Source organism: Delphinus delphis, chromosome 3 (assembly GCF_949987515.2).
Source record: "Delphinus delphis chromosome 3, mDelDel1.2, whole genome shotgun sequence".
NCBI lineage: Eukaryota > Metazoa > Chordata > Mammalia > Artiodactyla > Delphinidae > Delphinus > Delphinus delphis.
In genome coordinates this window covers 14,620,821-14,636,321 of record NC_082685.1, presented here as the reverse complement: position 1 = coordinate 14,636,321, position 15,501 = coordinate 14,620,821, and the positions used below count along the sequence as shown (strand labels likewise).

The following is a 15,501-nucleotide window of genomic DNA, read 5'->3' as shown; positions in this document are numbered from 1 at the left end:
TGCTTTCAACATTCTTTGTCTTTGCTTTTTGCAAGTTTGATTACACTGTGTCTTGGTGTGGACCTCTTTGAGTTCATCTTACCTGGAGTTCATAGAGCTTCTTGGATATTTATATTCATGTATTTCATCAAATGTGGAAGTTTTCAGCCTTTGTTTTTTCAAATATTCTCTCCCTCTGCTCCTTTTTCTCTCTCTTCTCCTTCTGTCCCTCCCACAATGTGTACACGTTGGTCTGTTTGATGGTGTCCCACAGGTCCCTTAGCCTCTGTTTGCTCTCCTTCAATCTTGTTTCTTTCTGCTCCTCAGCCTTGATAATTTCCATTATCCTATCTTCAAGAGCTCTGATTCTTTCTTCTGCTTGCTCAAATCTGCCTTTGACTCTTCTAGTGAACTCTTCATGTTAGTTTACTTTTCAGTTCCAGAATTTGATTTTGGTTTCTTGTTAAGTATTCTATCTCCTTACTGATATTTCCATTTTACTCTCATTTTTCTTGACTTTCACTACATCTTCACTTAGTTCTTTTAGCATCATTCAGTTATTGAAGTCTAACAGATCTGCCATTAGGTCTTTTTTTCAGGGACAGTTTACGTTGATCTATTCTTCTCATTTGAATGGGCCACACTTTCCTGTTTCTTTGTATACCTTGTGATTATTTGTTAAACACTGGACATATGAGTCTAATAATGAATGTTAAGTCTGGAAATCAGATTCTCCTCCTTCCGCAGGGTTTGCTGTGTTGTTGTTGGTTTTTTGACTGATTGTTGAAGGCTGGCTCTGTACCAAGGGTCAGCCTGGGATGTAAACTTCAGGTTTTCTCAGGTCTTTTCTGAGTGTTTTCCTGTGTATGTGTGGTCACTTTCTAATTTTCCCTGCATATGTAGTTGTTTCTTAATGTCTTAGTCTTTAATGTCTACCTTCCTAAAGGGGAAAAGGTGAAAAATGAAGGGTGGGAGGGAAGGGTTCTGGCCCTTTAAGTCTCCTGGAAATCATTTCAGCTGGAGGGGGAAAGGCTTATAACAATGGGGATGTGTTTAACAACAACGGCTGCCCATCTCTTTTTCTGCACCTCTGCAACAAGAAGGGGCAATCAGCCATCAGAGTTCAGATCCTTGATATTTGGAGGACAGGGTCCTTTTTGCCTATCCTGGCTCCCGTAAAAGCTGCTCCAGGAACCTGGTGCACAGCTGTCTGTTTGCCATATGGCTGGAGGTGGGAATGGGTAGGTACTACTGTGCTAAGAACTGAAATTCACCCAAATTGACCTCCCCAGTTTTCTATTGGAAGTTGCAATACTTCCACAGACTCCATAGTTCCCTAGCTGTTACATCAGACAGATTATGCCAGTGCAAGAATGTTGTCTTGTCTAGGTGGGGAGACAGATTCGTGGTGCTTCCTATTCCCCCATCTTCCCAGAATCCTCTTCATTCTTAAACGTTTTTGAATCCACACATTTCAGTTATGTCTAGTTCCTGCAGCCCAATGTGGTCCCTTCCCAATTCCAGCACAGATGTTAACCAATTACTCCTAGTGTCAGGAGACATTTAATGTATTCCAGGGGTCAATGATCTCCTTTTTCTGTAAGGAGCCAGACAGTAAATATTTTTGGTTTTGTGAGCTATATACTCTCTGTCATGACCATTCAACTCTGCCACTACTGCTTGAAAGCAGTCATAGACAAGACGTAAATGAACTGAGTGAGGCTGCATTCCAATAAGACTTCATTTGTGGACACTGAAATTTGAGTTTCATATTATTTTCATGGGTTAAAAGTATTGTCATTCTTTTGATTTTTTTAATCATCCAAAAATGTTAAGAAGCAGGAAGTTCCCTGGTTGCCTAGTGGTTAGGATTCTGGGCTTTCACTGCTGTGGCCCGGATTCAATCCCTGGTCGGGGAACTGAGATCCTGCAAGCCATGCAATGCAGCCAAAAAATTAAAAAACCCATTCTCAGTTCATAGGCCATAACAAACACAGGCTGCGGGCCGATTTGGCCCATGGCCAAGGTTTACTGACTCCCGAGGCATTCAAAATACTTGGGGCTACATTAATGTTGAATAAATAACTTTCTCCCAAGAACAACAGAATGGTACAGTCGCCTTTTTTAATACTAATTAGGTTTAACAGTACTAGAAACCTTTAGTTAGATAAACTCAACACAACTATAGCAAAGTCAGTCTAAGGATCCTACAGGTGGAAGGGTTTTCAAAATCACAAGAAATGGCTGTCCATACTATCTAAACTCACCAAACATAATATAGTACTGGGATTTTCCATTCAGGTTCTTCTGATCCACGTCTGCAGGGAAGAGCTTAATGTAGCCCCCTCCACAGTCCATCTTCTGCTCATGTTTCACGGTGTACTGAATGATCAGAGTCTTCCCTTTATTGCTAAATGGTTTGAATCGTGCAGAGATGGCATAGAATCGGCTATTTTGAGTAGTCTGCAGACCTTTAAATAAAAAGTACTCATGAAGGATTAGGAATGACACTGCTCGGCAATGCAGGGAATTACATGGTTGTCCTCCCCTACCCCTGATAATAAACCTTCCAACCATTTATGTTGATCCTGCACCTATAGCACATTTGTACAATGATATACAATGGGCATATCACTAACAGGCTCTCGCTGCCACAGAACTTCTAGTTCACATACTCATGTACATGTTTTTGTACTTAATATACCACTGTTAGGTCTTAAGTTATAAAAACACTTCAGCTCTAACTGACAAATATGCAATCTAATTATAGATAAAAGATTAATTTTGCTTCATTTTCCAAGGGGTAGGAATGTACAAGGAAGCTTTGTAACAACTGGATTAAACAATGGAACATTCTACTTCTTTTCCTTCTCATCTTAAAACAGCTATTTAAGAGACACAACGGCTGATGGAGGACAGATTGCTGATCTGGGGGGAAAAAAGTGCTTCACTGCACTGGATGAGCTGGTCCTTGGGTGTCATCTGTGTGGTGGCTCTTTTTATGAAGATACCATCCTTTTGTCATCTGAATCTTCTTGTACTTTATAAATTTAGCTGTTCACTTCAAGACCAAAAACCCCTTTTCAGTAGCCAAAAGGCTCTGTACCAATTCCTTATCTTATACTGGAGTATAAAACAAACCTGACAAGGACCTACTGTATAGCACAGGGAACTCTACTCAATATTTTGTAATAACCTATAAGAGAAAAAAATCTGAAATATATATAACTGTACTGTACACCTAAGACTAACATATTATAAATCAACTATACTTAAATTAAAAAAAAAAAGACAAACCTGAAAACAGAGCCAGTCTTCTTATAACCTACCCTTCCTTGTAACATACTCCAGCCTCCATAACTGCCTATGCTGAGAGCCATCATTAATGAACCTGGCATTTTGCGTCAGTATGTCTAAGACTGAACTCACGGTTGACTCCTCACTCCCAAACCTATCTCTCTCTCTCTCTCCTACATTCTTCCCCCACTCTTCCCTTTCTCAGGTGATCTGTAGCCCCTTCCCCTACCATCCAGGCAATTCCTAAGGCCATCTGACTCACCACCTCCCTCTGAGTCTCACCACACTCCTCAGCCACCACCATCACCTCTCACCCATCTCTGTCTGGTTAAATTCTATTGATCCTTCCATCCATGGCTTCTATGTTACGGTCCTGGGAGACCACAATGAAAGGGGTCAAATTAACCAGTATCCTCAGTGCCTTGCCTGTGTCTGCTCTCAGTAGACAAGTGCTGGAATGAATGAAACGCACAGAGTCTCAGGATTCCAGGTTGGAGGAAGGAAAAACATTGTGGGAAAAAAACAAATGACAACCCCGCTCCCTGTACAAGCTTCACAGACCACCTTGTTATTTTCACTCCATTTTTGCCATCACAGCCTGACAATTTGGAACAACGTGTATCCACAAAACAATGAAGGCAACACTGGAGTAACAGAGCCAAGATGGAAGTTGAGCGGAAGGTGGTAAAGAGGGAAATTTTTTAATCTAAATCAGGGGTTGGCAAACTTTTTTCTGTTAAGGCCAGGGAATGAATGCTTTACACTTTGGGAGCCATTCCTTCTCCATCCTAATTACTCATTTCTGCCTTTGCAGCCTGAAAGCAGCCATAGACTGTATGCAAATGAAGGAGCATGAATGTGTTCCACTAACACTTTATTTATGGACCCTGAAATTTCAGGCATTTCGTTGAATTTTGTGTAATTTTTATGCATCACAAAATACTATTCCCCTTTCTATTTTTCTCCAACAATTAAAAAACGTAGAAACCACTCTCAGCTAACTGGCTGTACAAAAAACAGGCAGTAGAGGAGCTTTAGTTTGCCTACCTTTGATCATCAGGAATGAGAAGTCAGAATACAGGTTATCCTTGGTACTTGGAGACTACTGACTTGGGGGGGGGGGGGTAGGCCAGAAGGGAAGACTCTGGGGGTGGAGGTGGGGCCTGAAAACGTTCCTATCTTGACCTCGGTGTGCAGTTGTAAACATTCGTCCTATTGGACCCCCAAAGATCCGTGTGCTTGACGGCATATAACTTTTACCCTGTTTTTCTTTTTAACGTGAAAATAAAAATGAGAAGTACCTTCTGAACTTTTTCCTTCTGTAGGGCAGGACCCTCGGCTCTCCAAACCCATTTGACTAGTGCTTGTAAAGAGGGGGTATCTTGGTCAAGAAAAGAGAAGACAAAAAGACCCTACCCATGCCTGTTTCCCGACCTGTGAAATGGGTGTTAGGGCTGTGCCACACCTACCTTGAAAGGTTGCTATGGGGGTTTAACATTCACCTTGATTTTCTCACGATTTCTACACTAACCTTTGTCTTTCTCTTTATGACCATAAAATTTCCCGGACGAGAGTCTAAAATACCCAAATTGGGAGTCATTGGTGGACTGCACCCATCGGTTCCTCCAGCGCTCTGTTGGGGGTAAATGACACCGGTTAGGGCTGAAAACTGTTAATTTGGGTGGTGGGGAGAGTGTTGGGGTCCCTCGAGGCCTCGAAGCTTCGAGGTTTTGCCACCACCGATACCTCGGCGACAGGCGGGGGCAATGGCAACTTGGGCCATCCGTTGGGCACTGGGGTATGAGGGAGCTTAAGCCTCCGCCACCGGCGGAGCCCCTTCACCTCCATCTAGAAAGTCCTCCTGGAAGTAGACTGTGGCCAGCGCCATGCGCAGCACACAGACTGCCCACAGCGGGACACGAGCGGCGGCCATGGAGAAGGCGCGGCCACCTCTTCTCGTAACCGTCCCTTTGCGCCCAGGCGTCTCCGCGGCGCGCCGGGCCCTTCCCGGAACTACTCCCGTCATGCCTTGCGATTATGACCCGAGACACCATTGGGCCTTGACGCGCGGTGCACGCCGTGTCCCCCTTCAAACTACCATTCCCATGATGCCTCGCGATAGTGACATGGAGCGCTATTGGTCGTTGGGGCGCGGGGTGCACCGGGAGGTGTAGTCTCTTTCGCCCTGGCGCCTTTGCCGGGGTCAACGGTCCCTTCTGGCCCGAGGGTCCGGCCGAGAGCGGTGGCGGCGTCCGCGGAAGGACTTCGTGGGAGGAGGTTGGCGGGGTTGGCTGGGCGGTGGCCGGGCTTAATGCCCGGGCTCGGGAGAGGAGTTGCAGGGAAACGGGACGCGCTCCGGGGCTGGGCAGGTCGGGCGGCGGGAGAGCGGCCTAGCGCCTCATTTTCCTCGTCTGGGGCCCATGAGCGAGCGTGGTACGATGTGGGTCGCTCCAGGCCTGGGGGAAGAGCTCGATGGTCTGAGGGGCGACTGTGTTTTCAAACTTTGGTTTATTTATTTTTAACAACTTTATTGATAATTCATTTACATACCATACAGTTCACCCCTTCTAAGCGTACAATTCCCGTTATTTTTAGTAAATTTACCAAGTGGTGCAAACATCACTACCATCCAGCTTTAGAACTTGTCAGTCACCCCAAGTGTCCCCTTTGCAGTCTGTCTCCGCTACCACTCCCAGTCTCAGGCAACCACTGATGGGCTGAGTCTATAGATTTACCTTTTCTGGACAATCCTTATAACTGGAATTATACAGTGTGTGGTTTTTTGCATCATCTGGTATTTTCCCTTAGTATGGTGTGTTTGACGTATATGCGTGTTGTGTGTGTCATTATTTGTTCTTTTTTATCACTAGTTAATGGATATTTGGGTTGTTTCCACTTATTGTCTATTATGAATAAGAACTATTATGAACATTTGCTTACATTTCAGTTATCTTGGGCTTCATGGGAGTAGAATTGCTGGATCATAAAGTAATGATGTTTAACTTTTTGAGGAACTACCAGACCGTTTTCCAGGTTGTCAGCTGCGTCATTTTATAGTCTCTTCCAAAGGGGTATGAAGGTTCCAATTTCTTCATACCCTCCACCAACCATTTGTTATTTTCTGTAGTTTTGATTATAGCCACCCTCGTAGGTATGAAGTGGATCTTATAGTGGTTTTGATTTGAATTTCCTTCATGGCTGATGTTGAACATCTTTTCATGTGCTTATTGGCCATTTATATATATATATTTTTTGGTGAAATATTGGTTCACATCTTTTACCTATTGGTTTATTTTTAATTATGTGTTTTAAAAATACATCTATTTATGAAACTAACACAATATTGTAAATCAACTGTACTTCAATAAAAATTTTTTAATTAAAAAATATATATTTTAGTTGTGGTAAAATGTACATAACATGAAATTTACCCTTTTAAACATTATTGATTTATTTTTAAAATTATCTTATTTTATTTTATTTATTTATGTTGGCTGTGCCGTGCAGCTTGTGGGATCTCAGTTCCTGGAGCAGGGATTGAACCCAGGCCATGGCAGTGAAAGCCTGGAATCCTAACCACTAGGCCACCAGAGAGAAATCCCTTTTTCTTGAAATTCTTTTTAAAAAAATTATTTATTTTAATTAATTTTTTTATTAAAAAATTTTTTTTAAACCTAGGGAAACTTTCAGAAGAACTAGATGCCAGAAAACCTGGCCTGGTGGTCAGGCTTTTCCTCTGACCCACATAGTGCCCTGGGCCTTGCCTACAAAAATACTCACAAGGATAGCTGTTGATGTTGTTCCAGTGCTCTCTACTTCCCCTTCACCATGTCCTTCCAGCTAAAAGTTAGCCGGTTATGCAGGTAGTCCAAATACTGTCATTACTGCTATCTAAATTTTATTGTATGCTTATTCCATGCCCCACACTGAACATAGGAATCCTGTGAGGCTAATAGTTATTATTCCCTTTTTACAGATGAGCAGGCTGAGGCACAGAGTGGTTAAGTAACTTGACCAGGGTCACTCACACTAGGAATTCTGCACTGTTTCTTTTGGGTGTGATTTTTGATTCACTGACTCCTGTGGTCAGGCCTGTGCTGGGCACTTTTAGTACACGGGGTGGTTAAGATGGGGATGAGCAAGTAAGCACACTGGTCAGAGAAACAGACAGTAAAATAATAAAAATAATTCATTCTTGTACAGAATCTTAGGGGCTGGGTTAAATGCCTTGCACAAAATATTTGAACTCAGCTTTGAAAGGTATATAAGATGTATGGTAGCCAGGTTTAACAAATCAAAATACTGGACACCCAATTGAATTTCAGTTTCAGATAAACAACAAATAATTTTTTAGTATAAAAATATTTAGGGCTCCCCTGGTGGTGCGGTGGTTAAGAATCCGCCTGCCAATGCAGGGGACACGGGTTCGAGCACTGGTGCGGGAAGATCCCACATGCCATGGAGCAACTAAGCCCGTGTGCCACAACTACTGAGCCTGCGCTCTGGAGCCCGCAAGCCACAACTACTGAGCCTGCATGCTGCAACTACTGAAGCCTGCGTGCCTGGAGCCCATCCTCTGCAACAAGAGAAGCCACTGCAATGAGAAGCCCATGCACCGGAACAAAGAGTAGCCCCCACTCGCCGCAACTAGAGAGAGCTGCACACAGCAACGAAGAACCAAAGCAGCCAAAAATAAATAAATAAATAAATTTAAAAAAATTTGAACATTACCTTTTAGGATAAAAATATTTGGGTCATACTTATATTTCTTAAATTATTTGCTATTTATCTGAAATTCAAATAACTGGGTGTCCTGTATTTAGTCTGGCAATCCCAATAAGGTTGTTTTCCAAGTGGACAGAGTGGGGGGAAGAAAAGGCTTTTTGGGTTCTCACAGTAAATTTTTTGAAATAAAAGTAACAAATGGCCTTGCTAAAACATTCAAACAGTATGGAGCTGAGGCATGGTTGTGCATCTTTTCTGCCTCACAGATCATTATGCTGGAGACATTATCTTGGACACAGGTCTTCCCCCATTCCTTTTAACAGGTGCATAGTATTCCATTGTCTGCCTGTGGTCATCTGGACTTCATTGAGCCTGTATGGATGGGATCAGGATTCTGACGAGTACAAACAATGCTGCCAAGACATCCCTTGAACATACATCTCTATGGGCATTGTAGGGAAATTCCCAGACGTGGAATTGTGGTGTCACAGGGTCTGTGCATTTCACATTTTCATTGCTGTTGCCAGGTTCCTCACTAAAGGGCCTGCAGGAAACACACACCCATGCCATATTTTTCCATTTTTTTAAGTCTTTAAAATCTTTTGAAACCTTGGTAAATCTTGGAGTGAATTGTTCATATTCCTTCAGGGGCACATGGGAACTCTGAGAATATGACGGAAACGCTGGCCCTTTTTCCCAGAAAACTGTACGCCAGCACACACATACAACACATGGCCGACCTTTGGTGGGGGGGTCTGTGTCTGTCCATAGCCCCCATCCCTGCTCCCAGGGCAGTAGTTCACACACTGTAAGTAAAATAAGATTTCTGGGGAGCTCATTAAATATACAGATTGTGTTTCAACAGCTCTTTTTGAGAGAACTGAGGACACTTGGATAAAGGAGGAGACCAGACTTGGGGTGCAACTGGGTAATAGGACTCACTCGGAGCAGAGGTGGGGTAACTGGAGAGGCAGTGAAGCACTGTAGGGGCGAGTGGGACCTTTGGAATTGGCCTGAGCTTTGAATTTGGCTCTGTTACTCGCTGGCCAGGTGACCTAACCTGTGGAGGCCTTCATTTCCTTCCTCTTCTCTATGAAAGAGGCATGACAACGACCAACTCTCAGTGTTGAGTGAGGATTAAATGAGATACTGTAGCTCTGAGCAGAGTGCTAGGCATACTGCTAGGCCTGAGAAGCACTGGCTCTCGTCGTCTTTAATATGTAACGTGTCTCACTTAAGACCTGGCCTTGAACGGCATAGTTCAATGATAACGTACCAGGTGTCTTATTGTTTTCGTTGCCATCATCGGGCTTGAAGGGGAGGCTCTGGCCAGATGGCAAAGGGGGATGTGGCCTCTCCCAGGTGGTGGGAAGCGTTGAGAGATTTGAATGTGCAGTCTGAACATCAGGTATTCTTACTGTAAGTTTTCTTTCTTTACTCCCTAGAATGGCTTCAATAAGAAAAACCAGCCGTACTGTGCGTGATATCTTTGGCGACTTCAGTGATATTTCCTTAGAAGATTCAAAGATGGAAGAAATCCAGAACTTGGAAATCAGTAGAAGTCTTACCAAAATAGCACCCGGTCCAAGCAGATTTCTAAAAAGAAACCAGACTATGGGTGGAAAACACTTATTCCCGAAAGAGAATGCTTTCCTGGGGAGTGGGCCCTGGCTGTCTTCAGGTAGAGCTTCGACCACTGCCTCGAAGGTCAGGGCCAACGCTGCGCTCACAAAGCTGGCCCAGATAGAAACCAAGATCAGGAACCGGAAGGTGCAGATGGATTTGTCTGACGTGGAATCTGACCTGAAGACCTCTGAGGACTGGCTTCCTAGCAGAGCAGACGAAAATCCCCCTAGAAGGACGGTTGACCTTTCTTCACAGAACACAGACAAAACCTCCCAGAAACAGGCCCTTGAAATTCCTGTCCCTGAGAGTGACATGCCGAGTGGGAAGGTGAGTAGGTTTCTAAAGAAGAGAGAAGCACCTGTGGAAAAGATATCCCCTGAAGCACATGTTGGGAAAGAGAGGGATCTTCAAACACCCAAAGAGAAAAAACCTCCTAGAAGACTGGATTCTCCAGACAGTGATGAAGAGGAAATGAAAGAGTTGCTAGGAAGCTTGATGGAATCTTCTAGCGAAAAACAAGCATCCACAAATCAGGGTTTCACCAGCACCAAAGTCAGTGAGAAAGAACAAACAAAACTAGTCTCGGTAAGGTTTGCATGTATTTATTTTGTACTTGTATGTACTTTGCATTTGTACCTTTCTATCATAGCACTAGAGACTTTTGAAGAGAGCCATCACCCGTAAACACTCAGAAAGTGTTTGATGAGGAGAGGTTGGGTTTCAGCCAATCACGGGTACCCATTGCTGGTTTGCTCTGTAAGGGACAGGATTTGGGACACGTCAGGCAGTTTTGCACTATGTGGAGCCTCGTAGCTGTATACACCCCAGGACAGCACTTTGTATGACTGATCCAACACCAGCTGTGATCACTGCCATTGGTGATCCACGCCTATTTGTTGGTTGTACCACACGGGAATCACTACATTGGGAAGGCTGCATTTCCATCTTCCAACTGTTCAATGCCAATGAACAGTTCAGTGGCATTAAGTGCATTCACGATGTTGTGTAACCACCACCTCTGTCTAGTTCCAAAACGTTTTCATCATGCCAAAAGGAGACCCTTACCCAGTAATCCCTCCCTGTTTCCCCCTCCCCCAGACCCTAACAACCACTAATCTGCTTTGTGTCACTGTGGGTTTGCCTGTTCTAGACATCTCGTGTAATGGAATTATACAACCTGTGGCCTTTTGTGTCTGGTTTCTTTCCCTTAGCATGATGTTTACGAGGTTCACTCACATTGTAGCATGTGTCAGTGCTTCATTCGTTTCTATGGCTGAGTAATATTCCGTTGTGTGGATGGACCACATTTTATTTATCCATTTGTCCATTGATGGACATTTGGGTTGTTTCCACCTTTTGGCGATTGTGAATAGTATACAAGTATCTGTTTCAGTCCCTGTTTTCAATTCTTTGGGTTTATACCTAGGAGTCGAACTCTTGGGTCTTGTAGTAATTCTGTGTGTAACTTATCGAGGAACAGAAAAACTGTTTCCCACAGTGACTGCACTGTTTTACATTCCCACCAGCAGTGTATGAGGGTTCCAATTTCTCCACATCCTCACCAACACTTGTTATTTTTTGTTATTTATTTATTTTTTTTGGTTATAGCCATCCTAGTTGGTGTGAAGTGATGGGAAGGCTGCATTTTAAGGGGAAAAGTCTGCATATTGATTTTGACTCTGTTGAAGATCCATGTTCTCAGGGGCCTTAGTTTAGAAAATGTGTAATTAACAATATGTATTTGAAAGCAAAGTGAATTTTTCTGATTATTTGTGGAGTATGTCTAATCCCAGTATTATCTTGTCTAAATGTTGTACCTTGACTTCCAGAGATGAGGGGAAGGGAACGAAAGGGGCAGAGAGGGATAATGATTTGATCACCAAGGACTCATGCTCTCCACCAGCCATGATGTCTTATGATAAGGACTTATGTAGCGTATGTTTGGTAATTTCCCTTCTTTTGTTTCCACCAAAGTAGGATCAGATCCCAAATCAACTGAGAGTCCTTTCGCTGCCCAGGAAGGATCTTTCCAGCTCAAAGCCATTTCCGACATCACGTCTGCCAACCTCACGGTCAGCAGATGGGACCCTTCACAGTGCTGGCTCGAGAACTTGCTCCCCACAGATTCCCATTTCAGAGGACACAGCCTCCCACACGGCATCACTTTCCATCCCCGGAGCCTTTCCGAAGTCTGTGCCCTCAACAGTGGGGGATGGCAAGCTCTCGTCCTCCCCAAGAAGGAGTGAGGCTGGGCCTCAGGATGAGTCTCCCTCAGAAGCCGCCGATGAAAGTCTAAATGGTAACCCTCATCCCTGCGCAGAGTTGTCACCCTGGGGCAGGAAGGGCAAGACCGCCTCTAGGATCCCTGGTGTGGTGGTCACAGGGTATTGTCATGAGGGGTGCGAGTCACACCCTTGGCTTCCTGACCTTCTTTCCTAGTTGAGGGGCTATGTCAGATTTTTTTGTTCTGTCTTTAAAGCCTTCCTCTAGTAACCCTACCCAATGACAGAGCAAAAACGGAAATCCTTCTAGAGCCTCGTGCAAGAGGACGGCAATGCAGTTTTCCTTGTTGTAAAAGAGAAATTTGCTTCCTTTCCTTTTTAACTTCAGAAAAAGAAACCAATCTCTAACCAGTCACAAACTTTTTTTTTATAAATTTATTTATTTATTTTTGGCTGCATTGGGTCTTCGTTGCTGCGCACAGGCTTTCTCTAGTTGCGGCGAGCAGGGACTACTCTTCATTGTGGTGCGCGGGCTTCTCATTGTGGTGGCTTCTCTTGTTGCAGAGCACAGGTTCTAGGCACGCGGACTTCAGTAGTTGTGGCTCGCGAGCTCTAGAGCGCAGGCTCAGTAGTTGTGGCGCACGGGCTTAGTTGCTCCACGGTATGTGGGATCTTCCCGGGCCAGGGCTCGAACCCGTGTCCCCTGCATTGGCAGGTGGATTCCTAACCACTGCGCCACCAGGGAAGTCCCTCATAAACATTTTTATTATTTCACCATCATTGAACGTGATTTTTATTTTAACATTGTATGTATTTAAGGAAGAGCAGAAAGAAAAAGATGTGCAGCCAACATTGATTTCTCCCATCTGGTGCCTGATCATCAAATCCGAGTTCAATAACTGTGTCTCGAGTACCTGCTGTGTGCCAGCACGTGCCAGGCATCATGGTGTCAGGAACAGGATGACAAACAAGCCAACTGTCCCCTGACCCCAAGTGCCAGGGTGATCCGTAGCCTGTGAATCAGTTGTAGGGGAGGAAAAATAGCTTTTTCCTTGTGTCCTTCTGGGTTCTTGGCTGGGGCTCTGTGACCAAAGACAGGTTAACAGGAGAAGAGCGTTCAGATATTAAATAAATATTTAATGTACGTTTTATGTGACACAGGAGCCTTCATAAGGAAATGGAAACCTGAAGAAACGGTCGCGCCTTCTGCTAGGTTTGATGGGAGAATAGTTGTGGGAGAATGTGATAGATGGAAGGATATGAGCCAAGGGTAGTAGATGAGGGGATGTAGTTGGGGTTGCTCAGTGTTCCCCCATCTTGGACATAAGGATGCTCCTTTCCTCCAGGTAGAGGGAAGGCACATCTTCTTACCTGAGAGCCTTACGACCTGATTCAGGGGAGAAGGTCAGGGAGTCCTTGCAGCCCCTGCTGTGTCTCAGATTCCTGCAGGTCAAAATATTCAAGATGCCAAGGTACCACCACATAGGGGGCGGGGAGGAGAAGCACGGCCAGCAAGAGTCCCTGCCACGCGCCCTCGTGAGGGTTGGAGAAGGCAGCGAAACGGGCTCACGGATGTGAGGAAATCCCTTTGAGCCCCCTCAGGGGCCACCATCGGCCGGATGCCATTTGGCACCTCACCGATACGGTCTCATATCTTTGGGCGCAAGGGGCTGGTGAGTGGGTGTCCACGCCAGCCTGGCAGGTGGGTGAGAAGGTGGGTGTAGCTGGTGGGGCAGGTGCCAGACCCAAGTTCCTGCCCTCCTGGGCCGCCCATCCAGGCTGCCCCTCAGCCCTCGCTGCTGGCCTGGAGGGCCCCCTTGGTGTCCAGACCCCACCTTCCCTCATTCTGATGCAGCCTCAAGGGAGGCACGTAGCAGGGAGTGGTGAGTACAAGTCTGAGTTTGGGGTCCAGCATACTTGAGGTGGACATCCTTGCTCCGCCTCTTTCTGGCCGTGCAGTGTCAGGCTCTCTGTGCCATGGTCTCCACATCTGTAACGTGGGGCAGAGCTGTGTCAGTGAGCTGGTGCCTGTGGAGTGCCTCAGTGGGGCCTCCTGCTTAGTAAGTGTGTGCATGTCCAGGTTGGTTGATGTGACAATAACGTCATTCCTCAACCAATGACAACACTGTTCCAGAGAACTCGTCCACAGTCTCCTGCAGTGCCTTGGCCCGAGCCGGCTGGGATGGCTTAGTTCAGAGGCTTTGTCCATGAACGTATCTCTGGACTTACGCGTCACGTGCATTGTGGTAACTGGCAGTGTTAGAGGAGCTCGGAGGCGGGGGCGAGACCCTCACGCTAGAGTGATGAGCTGGGCTTTGATCTGGGTCTTATGCTGCCAGACAGCTGCACTCAGCTGACCTTTCCAAAGAGAGTAGACGGCTCAGTCTTCCATCTCCTGCTCATCCCCAGTGCTGTGCCACCTGCGGGAGGGCCCTGCTCCCGTCTGCTCCTGCTAACTGTCCCCTGCTTTTTCCTAGAATTGGGGGTCTCGTCCTGCCTCCTCAGGGAGACTCATCCCTCCAACCTAGCATGTGCCCTCCGTGGAAGCCTCTAGACACCTTAGGCCCTCTTCGGAAGTGTCTGTTCAACTCAGCCATGATTGGATCATGTACCTGCTTGAGTTTTGAGGCCCCGCAGGGTGGACCCCCCCCCCACCGCGCCCTTCCCATCCCCAGTTGTGTGCGCACGCGCGCACACACACACACACACACACACACACAGCCTCTGTGCCTCGGGCCTGAAATGAGCCACATGATGGGGTCCCTGCGAATACTGGCAGCCAGTCGGCCTCCCCCGTCCTGGGGAGGAGTGGGCTCACATACTGATGGGGCAGAAACCCGCTGGGACACCCGAACTGCGCAGAGCCTTCCTCCTCCTGAGTAACCTGCACCCAAGGCATTTGGGCGCTGGTGACTGGCCAGCTGGCACCACAGTTAAGTGTCCTTGACTTGCTTTAAATGAGAACTTAGGACGAGGTGCCAGTCCCCCTCTTCTACCTCAAGCACATGTGTCACTAGGTGTCCTTCCTTGCATCATGATCATCTCCTCTGTCTAGGCCAGAGGCCGAGAGGTCCGTGGTCTGTGTTTTGTTTCTTTGTTTTGCTTTGTTCTTTGGCCTCACTGCACATCCTGTGGGATCTTAGTTCCTTAGTTCCCCAACCAGGGGTTGAACCCGGGCCCTCGGCAGTGAAAACGAAGAGTCCTAACAACTGGGAATTTCCCCACCGTCTGGTTTTTTTTTTTTCCTTTGCACTGGGTCCTGCAGATCCTGTGGCCAGACCTGGTGTCAGCTCCTCCTTCCCCAGCCAAGTCTCCAACCTCCCTCCTCGCAGACCTCCAGGGCCCCTGCACACATGTTCACAATACTTGGCTCTTCTTGTATTTAAAAAAATTTTTTTTAATGTTTTATTTATTTATTTTTGGCTGCGTTCGGTCTTCATTGCTGTGTGCGGGCTTTCTTCTAGTTGCGACGAGCGGGGGCTACTCTTTGTTGCAGAGCATGGGCTTCTCATTGGGGTGACTTCTCTTGTTGCAGAGCACGGGCTCTAGGGCGCATGGGCTTCAGTAGTTGTGGCTCGTGGGCTTAGTTGCTCTGTGGCATTTGAGATCTTCCTGGACCAGGGTTTGAACCCATGTCCCCTGCACTGGCAGG

General features: G+C 46.0%; 2 protein-coding genes across 3 annotated transcripts in view; one reads left to right on the top strand and one right to left on the bottom strand.

Annotated features, from left to right (window-relative positions):
- CALR3 (calreticulin 3) overlaps nt 1-5,263 on the bottom strand; it is a 31,175-nt gene extending 25,912 nt beyond the window's left edge. The window contains exons 1-3 of the mRNA XM_060006710.1: nt 5,119-5,263; nt 4,808-4,909; nt 2,247-2,450 (exon numbers count right to left, since the gene is read on the bottom strand). Coding sequence (XP_059862693.1) covers nt 2,247-2,450; nt 4,808-4,909; nt 5,119-5,209 — 397 coding nt within the window. The 5' untranslated portion in view covers nt 5,210-5,263. The remainder of the gene's footprint in view (nt 1-2,246; nt 2,451-4,807; nt 4,910-5,118) is intronic.
- A 223-nt stretch (nt 5,264-5,486) lies between these two features.
- The window catches only part of C3H19orf44 (chromosome 3 C19orf44 homolog), a 25,046-nt gene continuing 15,031 nt past the window's right edge, over nt 5,487-15,501 (top strand). For both annotated transcript variants that reach the window (XM_060008109.1, XM_069540557.1), the window contains exons 1-3: nt 5,487-5,553; nt 9,447-10,212; nt 11,605-11,926. In XM_060008109.1, coding sequence (XP_059864092.1) covers nt 9,448-10,212; nt 11,605-11,926 — 1,087 coding nt within the window. In that variant the 5' untranslated portion in view covers nt 5,487-5,553; nt 9,447. The remainder of the gene's footprint in view (nt 5,554-9,446; nt 10,213-11,604; nt 11,927-15,501) is intronic.